The 12,876-nt window shown below is 40.9% G+C and overlaps 1 protein-coding gene across 1 annotated transcript in view; it reads left to right on the forward strand.

Moving 5' to 3' along the window:
* Positions 1-2,198: 2,198 nt before the first annotated feature.
* The window catches only part of col9a3 (collagen type IX alpha 3 chain), a 68,924-nt gene continuing 58,246 nt past the window's right edge, over positions 2,199-12,876 (forward strand). Inside the window, exons 1-3 of the mRNA XM_003220674.4 lie at positions 2,199-2,537; positions 5,183-5,251; positions 12,346-12,381. Of these exons, the coding sequence (XP_003220722.1) occupies positions 2,472-2,537; positions 5,183-5,251; positions 12,346-12,381 (171 nt within the window). The 5' untranslated portion in view covers positions 2,199-2,471. The remainder of the gene's footprint in view (positions 2,538-5,182; positions 5,252-12,345; positions 12,382-12,876) is intronic.

A 12,876-nucleotide genomic window follows, 5' to 3' on the forward strand; every position in this document is an offset into this window, starting at 1 on the left:
GTAGATAGTAGTTTCAAGTGCTCAACATGTATCATTTACAAAGTTTTACTATATTAATCACAACACCCTGGTGGTGCTGTGGATGTGCTGGCAGGACTGCTGACCAACAGGTTGGTGGTTCAGATCTGGGGAGAGTGGGTGAGCTCCCTCTGTCAGCTCCAGCTTCCCATGCGGGGACATGAGAGAAGTCCTTCACAGGATGGTAAAACATCAAACATCCGGGCGTTCCCAGGGCAACGTCCTTACAGACGGCCAGCTCTCTCACATAGGAAGCTACTTGAGTTTCTCAAGTTGCTCCTGACAAGAAAAAATCAACACATCTACAAGTCAGATCTGTATTTTCTTATCTTTATGTTGGGAAGCTGAAGCCATTTGCCTCCAGGCATTTTTAAAGTCCAGAAGTCCTTTTTCTCAATAGGATTCACAAATCCACAGTCCAGTAATGTATCCTCTGCAGATATGTGGATCATATTGTATTGGAGTCCTTTGTTTCGATAAACTTTTGATTTGAACAGTTTTGAATATCCATGCAAAGTTCAGGAATACATCCCCTGCAGATACGGAGATAAAACCATATTTTCACATTCAACAGAATTTCAGCCTATTTTTTTATTTGTAGTGCAGTTAATCAGAAGCCAGCTTGTGGCCCATCAACAGCAGTCACATGGGAAAAGAATAGCACAAAAAGTGCAAGGTGAGAGCACCAGGTTTTGTACAATCAGCAGTGCCCCCAAATGCAACAGAAGAAGTTCATCAAAAGTGTTTCAGTGTCTATATATATCCCTGAGAGGTACCTTTAGAAAAGGTTTTTGATCTTTCTGCTTTGGGGTGGGGCACCATATCTTGTCTTCACCCAAGCAATCTTGACTATTTGTGGGTACACATGCTTAGAAATAAGCACAGAGTGTACTCCAAACTTCTTGTTCCCATTGGGGAACCCTTCAAACAATTTTTACATCTTAAAGAACAAATGAATAAAAATAATATTCACACCTTAAAGAAATTCCAGTCATGATTTCCCACAGAACCAACTGGATTCCAGGAAACCCTGGTTGAGAAACCTTAGTTTACACTAAAAAAAGTTATGGGAGATGGATCCTACATTTTAACTTATGACTCAATTCCTATAGGACCTGGAGTTTATAGTTTATGAAGAGACTTGATCTCAAAAGCTTTAGTGGACTCTCCTAAAGTACATGGGCCCTTAATATCCACTAGGATTTGGCTCCAAGATCCTCCCCGTAGATTCCAAAATCTGGATTCTCAAGTCCCACTGTATACCATGGTGGGTGTCCAATTGAGAACATCTCAAAACAGTGCCAGAGAATACATGAATGTGAAAGGGTCTAAGACTACACATCTACCTATAAAAGGTAAAGGTTTCCCCTGATGTAAAGTCCAGTCGTGACTGACTCTGGGGGTTGGTGCTCCATTTATAAGCCGAAGAGCCGGCGTCGTCCATGGACATCTCCAGGTCATGTGGGCGGCTTGACTGCATGGAGCGCCATTACCTTCCCGCTGGAGCGGTACCTATTCATCTACTCACATTTGCATGTTTTCGAACTGCTAAGTTGGCAGGAGCTGGGGCTAACAGCGGGCACTCATTCCGTTCCCCAGATTTGAACCTGGGACCTTTCGGTCTGCAAGTTCAGCAGCTCAGCGTTGAACACACTGTGCCACCAGGGGCCCCACACATCTACCTAGTGCATGACAAAACAAAGGGTTGCTTTTTGGATTTACCCGCAAAATATTTTTAAACCGTGATTGGTTGACTCCGCAGACCAAGAACCTGTGGAAATTGAGGGCCAGCTAGTAATGCATTCTCTGTATCTCAAGCTACAAGTCCCTGACTTCTGTTGAATGCTGCCATGACAATTAAAGTGGCCTCAAGCTGTTATCACTCTGGAGCGTAGACACCTCCCGGTGTGTTCATTGATCTGTTATGGCTAAAGTTGGCATCAGTTCCATTCATGCCCTGCAATCACAGCAGTTTTTCTGTGCATCACTCAGTATTGATGTTGTGTTTATCTATGAGCCATATTAAAGAAAAATCTGGACTTTTTTCCCAGGGAAAACTATCCTGTGTGAACGGTCCATGATCCAGTCGAGTTAAACAGACCTTTATTCTCTGCCCTTGGGCCCCTTCTCCCCGGTGCCTTCTGGCTGGAACACACAGCAGGCTAAAAAAATCTTGAGCGAGCAGTGACTATACGCCTCTTCCTAACTCGCTTTACTGTTTGTCCAGCCCTCCTCCTCCCCTTTCTCAGGAGCCTGCATCCTTTTCCATCGGAGTTTTGCCCTCTGTGTGTGTGCTGCCTGGTGTGGCTCCCTCTCTCGCCAGGAGACCCAGGTTTCTCTGGAAGTCAAGGCGACCTGTTTCGACGCTGATATTTGATAAGTAAAGAGCAGGATCTCTGGACCAGGAGAAGGAAAGAGGAGAGTTTTCTTAAAAGCATTAGCTTGTGATAACTATGGCCAGTTTTTCAGCACTTGGATTCCTATTTCTTTGTCAGCTTTTGGCCACCTCCTCAGCTCAGGTAAGGATTTTTCTTTCTTTCTTTCTTTCTGCTTTTCCAAAGCTGGGATACTGTTGAGCACTTAACTTTTTGCACTACCTTCATCTTCAAGAGCAAACATCCACATCCTTCCAAAAAGAGTAATTTATCTAAACTTTTGTGTAATAAGCATATGAGACGGCAATCCGATATGCTTGGGAAAGTCCCATTGAAACAAAAGGGACATGTCTTGGTCAATGTGGAAAAAACTGAACTGCAAGGCTGGATACTTAATTAAAGCACAGTTGTTACGAATTTTCAAGTCAGTCCTGACCTATGGCAACCCTATCACAGGTTTTTCTTGGCAAAGTTTGATCAGAGGGGAGGTTGCCTTTGTCATCCACTGAGGCTGAGAGAGAGAGAGTATGAGTTGCCCAAAGTTTCCAAGGATGAGCAGAGATTTGAAGCTTCCACAATTTTAGTCCAATGCTCAAACCACTGCACCATGCTTGCAATGAGCAATTAATTTGCCTTATAACCAACTGATGTCAACCAGTTAGTTGGGATGGGCCCTTCAAATTTGAGTTTATGGACCAGAGAGTGATCTCAATAATCTTCAGGAATTATGGAGCAAGGTCTTTCTTGATTCTGGTGTATATACCTTTGGATATATTTTAGATGACAGGCAATCCGATATGCTGGGGAAAGTCCCACTGAAATGGACCATGATGCAACCCCAACTGCCTTAAATCAAAGCATTTCAAAAGCATTTTTTCCTTTTTGAAAAACATGAAGATATTGTTGGGGGGTTTCCTTGCAAGAGACATATTTTTGTTTACTATGGAAGTATAGAGAACAAACCTTCCAGTGTTCTGCATTTTCACTCCCTACCGCAGGTGGGCTGCCCAACTGAGTCAGTAACTTTTTTGGTCCAGTCTGTCTTCTCTGAACTCACATTTCAGAGGGACTTAACATTTTGTCAAGTCCAGTCCATTGAAACTTCTGTTTCTGAAGAGCATCCGGCAAGTACAGTTCGACTAACAGAAATTACAGGGAACCTTTTCTTTTCTAAAGTTATCAGAAGGCGCTATCCCGCAGGCAGGTTCAGGAATCTGGAGTGACCCCTTTCTCAGACATGAGCAAACCTAACGTACAATGAAACCTTTGTGGCTCAAAGGCTGCTTGCGACTTATACTCTCTCTGGGGCTCTCTTTCCTCCACATAGAAAAACATTTATAGCATTTTCCACACCTTAAAGAGAGAGAGAAAAAACTCAGACACTGCCGGCATTCAGTTCCAGCCTCCGTTTAGAATTCAGTGCAACTCACTGGAAATGAATAGCTTACTCTTCTTTAAATTCTCCTGGTCTTTCAGATAAGATAATTTGCACGTTATTATAACTGTAGGCGTGCTCCCCCTCACTCCCTACCACTCCCCCAACACATCATTAAAAGGTGCTTATTAGAGTCTACCATCTGTAAAAGAACAAAATCTAGGGACAGCTTAAAATGTGTAATTAAAATAATTGGAATTTAAGTGTGTTAAAACTTTTTTCCTGCATTGCAAACTCCATTCTGTTCAACAAACAAGGAGGCCCCAGACCCTTTTATAAAGCTGGGTGGGGAGAGTTGCATCAAAGTCTCCAGAGCCCCAAATTTGAAAATGTATAGATAGACAAGCAATGATAGTAGGCAATGATAAGGGATAGGAACCAAAAAGATCTCTGAGGGCTCATAGAGTGATGGCTTGCATTAGAAAAACTTGACTTTCAATTCCCACCCAATTATGAAGGTTGTACGGTTGCCTTGGCTCAGCAGCTACATCTCACAGCCTAACCCACTTCTAATGTTCTTGGTTGGGGCAGAATGGTATAAGTTGTATATGCTTCTCTGAGTTTAGTGGATAAATTCTAGCAGATTGGATGGCATGAGGAATGATTTTTTCCATTCCTGGGGAAAGCTGAGGACATTGAATGAGAAGCCTTCATTGCCTACTTCCAAAATAATATCTCGCTGCAAAGAACAGATGCTGATCACTATCTAGAAAGCAATCCCTTTGCTATAAATTGTAACAAAGACTTCTTGGAATGGAAATTCTTAACTTTGTGTCCATGGAAAGCTCCATGGATAAATTTCAGGGATTCCTGGACTTGGATGGGGAAACCATTGCATCTGTATTTTCACCAACCTATTTAATTTCCTTCAATTATAAATGTGAGCAACAAACTTCAGTAGTATTAGCAATACCACCAAGAGAAACTGCAGATATGTTCATATCACATTGTAGTTGTTACATATACCTTGAAATATTGTTGACGCTCATCAGAACTTTGAAATTACTACAGTTATCAGACTGGAAGGGGGTGAAGCCTATGGACCCTCCATTATTCTGAGGAAGGATCCTCTGGCTTCACCAACCCAAGGAATCCACACCACACACACACAAAATCCTTAAGAATCTCTAACTTAGAATCAAAGTGCTTTGAGTTATCCACCAGTTGAGGCTGAATATTATTTTGACCAGTCTGTGCAGTCCAAAAAGTAACTTTTCCAAATTCTGACCTAGAGCTCCTTTGTTGACTTCCCCAGACCAGGAAAACGGAAGTCTCTTCTGGCCTCTGAAGCATCTGATCTATTTCTGAATATTGTATCTGAAGCCAGACTTCACTTCTCTTCTTCATTTCTCAGAGACCTGGACCAAGAGGCCCTGTTGGACCACGAGGACCACCGGGATCACCTGGCAAGGATGGCATAGACGTAAGTATCAGGCAGCCTGTGATTGGTCCATGCCGGGAGGAGGAGAGGGCGGAGATTTGGCCACACAGGCAAATAGCATCTCCTGGAACTGAAAGAGTATATGCCTCCTACTTGATGTGAAGATGTGCAAATTATGGCAAAGACCTTGAGTCTTTCTTATTTGCTTTTGGGAGAAATTTGTGTGCCTTCTTTCCTCAAACACTGAACACACAGCCCTTTCAGACTTGCCTTCTAACCAAGACATCTTCCTTGGGAAGAAAGTGTCCAAAACATCTCTAATAATTTTTTACAATCAGTTTCAAGGACCGAGATAAACTGTGCTTTACAAATAAAACTTCAATATTCATTACTAGGATGGATTTTCGAGTGTGAGCCTTGTTGAATCTTCCTTTATATATATAAACCAACCCATTGGATTGTAGACATTAGAAGATATGGAGATCTGGTTTTTCACAATCAGTTTTTATGGATAATCAGCAATGAAATTCCAGATATGAGAAGAGCTTGAATGTTTTTAGGGCCCTTCCACACTGCCTCTTTATCTCAGGATTTGATCCCAGGTGATCTATATATCCCAGGGCAGTGGGGACTCATATATTCCAGTTAAAAAAGTTTAACTAAGGGGGTGAGCCTATGGATTTTTTTTGTAGTTTTTCCACTTTCACAGTGGAAAAACTACTTACTTAAACGTACTTACTTAAAACATCCAAATCCTGACTGACACTAACTCTAGCTCATATCTCTTCTACATATTTTTAGTTTCAACTCTCATTCTCTCTCTTACTCCTAATATTGTCAGATCAACTCTCACCCTCTTGGACTGGGGACTTCATCACAAAGGCCATGGATTCACCATACATCGTGGACAATCCATGGGCTCCTTGTGCTCCAAAGCTCGCACCACTCACCTTACCTTGACCCCATCCCATGGGGAGAAGCATTGTTGCCCGGTTTCCCCCATTTCTCCTAAGGCAACATGGGAAGCCTCTCGTGTTGCCACGGCTGTAGCATATGATGCTTGCTTCCTCTTTTGTCACAGAGCCCAGCCAGAAGTCTCTGTGTGTCGTATAATAGGCTCTGTGTCAAAAGTGGAGAGCAAGCGGCATATGATTGACAAATCAGCCCATTTGATGAGGTTGTTACTCACCTCCTGACTAGGTCGTTACTCTCCTCACCTCCTGACTGAACTGTCATATGCTCCAATGTTTCTAAAATACCATTGAAACACTCAGGCTGTCACCAATCACCTCCAAGATGTTTTGCTCTCACCCCTTCCCAACGGATCACTTACAATATTACTTTGCTATGATATGCATACATAATCATACTTTGCTATAATTTCTCTTGTAAACACAAGAACATTTTTTATCAAAAGTCAATGTCACAATGTACTCTCAAATGGAGGTGTTTGCCTTTTCCTTTCCCTGGGAACTCAGAGTGGTTGTATCTCAGTGGTCTTCCTCTGTTATCACTAATAACAGCAGCAGTACTGAGTTTGCTATCTGCTGGGTGGAGAAGATTTTGCAATGGAGTACAAGAGCAGGAGAATATTCTTTTGTGCCCTATCCAAAAAAGGACTTTATGCGTGCATAAGATGCACTTAAATCACTAACCAGATGTCTGCTAACATGTCTACACTCAAAGGTTTAGACACTTTTGCTACACTGGAGAAATAACACATGAAAATATTCTGTTGAGAAAATAGTCAACTGCTGTGAGAATGTTTATGCTCTGGGGCTGCTTCTACACAACCATTTAAACTGGGTCAGAATGTAGATTAAAGAGACTGGTTGCCTGTGGAGCGCCTACATAGGCACCCCAGTAACCGGCTTAAAGCTTTGATAGTGACCACAAAGAACAGCTGAATGTGGATCAATCTGATCCAAGGGAAAGAAATCCTACCTCATTCAGGAAGATGCACTGATAAGTATCAACCTGACTGGTGAAAATCAGTGGTGGACTGGAAGCTCTGGAGCAGAGCAAAGCATGAAAGGTCAATAAGAGTTCCCATAAGGATGCTATGGTTTCATCTCTGGGTGGAAGTATTTGTTCCACCCAGAGATGACAGCTTGGTGGTCGAGCTGTGTGTCTGCTTTCTTTGTCTGAATGCTTCAGCTTTAGTCCTATCCTCACAAGCTCTCTGCATTTGGGTCTTGGCTTCCTTCTCTACATTGTATATATGCAGATCAGCTTTAGTGGATTTTATGGCTTGATCCGGAATTTCTAGTAAATATTGTTACCTACACTGTTTCTGGCTGGATGCCTGTTGCAGCTTGCATTTGGGGTGTATGAAGATAGATAACCCAACTCTGAACTTTGAGATTGCATGTTTCCAAAGAATTGGTTCAGAAAAAAAAGATTTTGTACAAACATACGCAAAAGATTGTTTGTTTGGGATACAGTGTTTGAGGAGACTTAGCAAGGCAGGGGCCACCTATACTCTTAAGCAGAGCGGGGCAGATGCCCAAGTGGCTGATTAAGAGTAACTGGCATGGGATGGCATAAGGCCTGCATCCTAACTCCAAAAATAGCCTACTGTCTTATAATTAAGCCAAAACAGCCAGTGTTGTAGCAGAGATTCAATGGTTATTCTGGTTCACCTCTGTAAACTGAAGATGTGTGCCATTTTGTCTTTACGATCCTTGTTGCCTTTCTTCGAATACACTCCAAATTGTCTATATTCTTCCTAAACAGAAGTGCCTGGAACTTAATGCAGTATTCTAAATTAGCCTTGAGCAGTACATAATATATTGGGACTATTAATTCTCTGTTTTGGAAATGATGGTTGTATTAATACAGGCTCTAAAATATTATTTGTCATCACTGCTCCAGCATCACATTGCTGGCTCATGTTCAACTTTTGATCAATAATAACCCCAAGACCCTTTTTACAAGAATCCCCCATCCTATAAATGTTTTTCATGGTCTAAATCAGGGGTCCCCAAACTTTTTAAACAGGGGGCCAGTTCACAATCCTTCGGACCGTTGGAGGGCTGGACTATAGTTGGCCACCAAGCAATAATAATAATAACAATAACAATAACAACAACAACAACAACAACAACAATAAAAAAGGGTTGGAAGAGACCCTTTGAGCCATTGAGTCCAATCCCCTTCTGCCTTTGTGCACCAAAAGCACAAGCAAAGCACCCCTGACAGATGGCCACTCAGCCTCAATGTTAATAACAATAATAATAATAAAGAGGGTTGGAAGAGACCCCTTGGGCCATTTAGTCCAATCCCCTTCTGCCTTTGTGCACCAAAGCACAAGCAAAGCACCCCCTGACAGATTACCACCCAGCCTCAATGTTAATAATAATAATAATAATAATAATAATAATAATAATAATAATAATAACAACAACAACAACAATGATCTGCCAACTGCAAAAGGCCACCCTACTGGGATCTGCACGCATCGTCCGAAAATACATCACACAGTCCTAGACACTTGGAAAGTGTTCGACTTGTGATTTTGTGATACGAAATCCAGCATATCTATCTTGTTTGCTGTGTCATAATATAATAATAATAATAATAATAATAATAATAATAATAATAATAATAATAATAATAATAATAAAGATTGGAAGAGAAGAAGAGACCCCTTGGGTCATTTAGCCCAACCCCCTTTTGCCCTTCTGCCGTGGGGGCCGGATAAATGGCTTCGATGGGCCGCATCCGGGTCCCGGGCCTTAGTTTGGGGACCCCTGGTCTAAATTTAGATTTTAGTTTTTGTCTTTGTTAAATTTCATTCTGCCAGTTTGGGCCCAGTTTTCTAGATTAGCAAAGTCCTTTTGATTTCTGTTCCTATTTTTCAATGTATTGGCTATCCCTCCCAGTTTTATATCATCCACAAACTTAATAAGGATTCTCTCTAACTCACCATCTAAGCCTTTGATAAAAATATTGAAGATTATTGGCCCCAGGAGAGAACCTTATATCACTCAAGAATTCCTTCCAGTTTGAAGAACACCCATTGATGCTGACTCTTTGAACATGGTTTTCTAAACAGTTCTCATCTATTCCACATTAATCAGTTTCATCAACCCGGTTCATCAACCCAGAGGACACACAACTCGCTGGCTCGGCAAGCTGAGGTGATAGCAATAAGGAAGACCTTCTTCCATGACAGCCTATCAGTGAAGCATTCTGCTCAAAAATTATAACAGTAAATAAGAAGCAACCCTCTGAAAACAGAGGCATTCCAGACATGAATCAACCAAGGGCAGCTAACGACTCTGAACAAAGGATGCCCCCAGGCAGGAAGCAGCCAGGAGATGATGCTATTCAATGCTAATTTAGGTGATTAACTACAACATTCACACTGGCCTCCAACTGACAAGAGTTCTTCTCTCACCCTGGACTTTCCACAGATATATATAAACCTTTCTTGCTTAGTTTCTCCATACCTCACAACCTCTGAGGATGCCTGCCATAGATGTGGGCGAAACGTCAGGAGAGAATACTTCTGGAACATGGCCATACAGCCCGGAAAATATACAACAACCCATTAATCAGTTTGCTAGTAAAATGGGAAAGAATTCGTAGTATGGTCAGTGTTCCATAAACATTTGTGCCTTGTTTATGATCAATTTTGTGAAGAAACTTGTAACTTATTTACCACGGAAGGCTTATTGTTTTGTCAGTGTGGCTGCTGGCTTCTATTGTGGGTTTGAGGGGGCATTTATGATTGTGGTACATCATCTTGAAGAATATGGAGAAGTTATGGATCAGTAACTCTGGGTTACGAATGTGTAACTGCAATGCAGAATGCCAACTTGTATTTTCGAGCATTTTGTTGTTGTAGCTCAACAAGCAGCTGAGGATTTCTCTAATTTTTTTCTGACATGTCAGAGGACGAGGGGCCTGATGAGTTTCAAAGTGTTCACAGTGATGAGCCTGTCCATGCTAAGAGAGATGATGTTTTGCATTCCTGTGACCATTCCCAAGCAACCAGGGATAGTGAAAACAGTTATCTTCGGAAACAGCCTTGGGCCTATGGGGAGCTCTCTCAAAAAGCCAGATTAGGCCTGAGAACGAAGGGAAGGGAAAATAGACTAATTTTATGGTCTGAGAGAATCTGTGAGAAGCCCTTGAAGCCCAGGTGCGTTCAGCATGACCGCATGGCTACTTGGTCGGGTTTAAATTAAGTGGTGTTGGCTTTACTCTTCTCAGAGGACAAAAGGATGGCTGTCACAAATTTCGTATTTCAAGTATCCTTAAATTTCCTGTTCAAGTTCATGCCTATGTTTACTTGAAGGGTTTACCTTGTTTACCTGTTGCCTTGTTTATGGATTTATGCTTGCAGTAATGCTGTGGATTTTGATGCTCTTGACTTTATGTATTTTGTTCTTTTTGGAATATTGCTACTTTTATATTGCTATTCTCCTGACTCTGTTTGGAATTGCCTTTTTCCCTTTTTGCCTGCTTTCTTCAATAAACATTCTTAGAGAGAACTATTGGTCTTGAGTGTGATTCTGGGTAAAAAGGCATTTCAGTGCCAGAGAGCAACACTTAGCTGTTCTTGGAAGTGTATAGGTCAGAAAGTTCTTGGAAGTGTAGAGACCAGAAAACTCTCAAACCTGAATGTGATACCTCTTACTGCAGTAATACTCAAAGTGGTGGTTTCTGGACTAGAGAAGAAGAAATAGCTGTAGTTAATAAGCACAAATATGGCATACTTCTGGCTCATTGGGGGCTGGAGAGCGGTGGGACTGTCACTCTCCCATATCAGATAGATTGAGAAATACTACACTAACAAGCACTATTACTTTATCAATCGGTCTTCCTTCAGTATAGAACCTTTGCCAACTAATTAACCATGTTTTAAGCTTCACAATGCATTGTTGTTGCCATTTGTTCCTTTCATTATTTGTTGTCATTATTTGCACCTCCCCGAAGTCTCATTGCATGGTATAAGGGCAGCTCTGTTTTATTACTTAGTTTCAACAAATAAGGTTGAAATCTTTTTTTTAAATCGCTACAGTGTTTGACATTATTTTACAAGGTAATTGCATAGCTACCAAGAATAGAAGGTTTGTGCTGTCACACAGATGAGGGTTTATTTAGCTGACTTAAAGAATTATAATGTACCTGTGATTTTAAGCCTTTTTTTGAGGAGGGGAGCTGGCTGTACAATTTTAGGGAATTATTTTACTCTGGGGGAAAGGAATTTGTTTTTGGAGTTACAAGTTGCAGTTAATGGTTATGATTTCAGTTCGCTTGGAGTCATTTCATTAATACCCTGTTTCCCCTAAAATAAGACATCCCCAGAAAATAAGACCTAGTAGTGGTTTTGCTAAATTGCTAAATATAAGGCCTTCCCGAAAGTAAGACCTAGCAAAGTTTTTGTTTGGAAGCATGCCCAACTGACAGAACACCAGAGCATGCAGGATTGGCAAATATATGTACCATATAATTGTTGTACATGGAAATAATGGTAGTAACAAGAAATTCTTGATAGGATTCAGTTTGTCTGGTTATTCTGGTTTGTGATGACAACTACTGTGCAGTATATAATAAATGTTCATTTTTTTGTTCAACAATAAATGTGAATTCTTCTTCATGGAAAAATAAGACATCTCCTGAAAATAAGACCTAGCGCATCTTTGGGAGCAAAAATTAATATAAGACGCTGTCTTATTTTCGGGGAAACACGGTACTAAGCATAGGGTTGCCATATTTTAGGATGAGAAAATATTGAAATACTGTCTTTGGGGAAGCATAGAGAGACATATACCATTATGGAGAAACCCAAATCCAGTTGAATTTCTAACATTCAAAATAAAGAGTCACTTTTCCCCATGGTAAATGTCTGCTTTAGAGCATATGGTATATTTGTTTGCTCTCTTTTAAAATGTTAATTAACAGAAGCTATCCAAGAGCAGAAATTTAAGATCCAGGTTTAGAGAACGTTTTATCAGTCTCACTACTTTTGCTCTGCTGAGTTTATGAGAAATCATTCAAGCTTTTGAGAAATTGCAAAGTATTCTAATCATGAATAGAGGGATGAACTACATACATATGATATGGTAAGACCATAAAGTCAGGTATCTTGATATTAATGCTACTATCTTTTATTAAATATTTAGGGAGAACCTGGCCCACCTGGCTTGCCTGGACCACCGGTAAGTGCTTATCTTGTTCACTTTGTTCATGGAAAATCTAAAAAGGAGTAACTATACACTAAATAATTATCACAGCAGCCTCAGGTGGTATCCTGGGATCTGCAGTTTGCTAGAGAGCTCTAATACTGTAATTATAACAGAGAGGATTCAAACTACAAAGTGTTCTAAGATGACTGAGGTCCCTACACTGCCATATAATACAGTTTCAAACTGCGTTATATGGTCAGTGTAGATTCATATAATTCAGTTCAATGCAGTTAAACTGCATTATATTAGTCTTCCCATTATGAGTCTACACTGACCATATAATGCAGTTTGAAATTGCATTATATGACAATATACATGGAGCCTGAGTTCAGCCTTGCTCAGCTTGGCATCTCTCTCCAATTATTGGGCTAAAATGGTTGTTCCAGAAAGAATGTGTGTACATAACTCACCTATGTCCGTTTGATGTTGTATACCTTATCATCATCATGTTGTGGTTAACTATGGTCA

This window comes from Anolis carolinensis, chromosome 4 (assembly GCF_035594765.1).
Source record: "Anolis carolinensis isolate JA03-04 chromosome 4, rAnoCar3.1.pri, whole genome shotgun sequence".
Taxonomy (NCBI): Eukaryota; Metazoa; Chordata; class Lepidosauria; order Squamata; family Dactyloidae; genus Anolis; species Anolis carolinensis.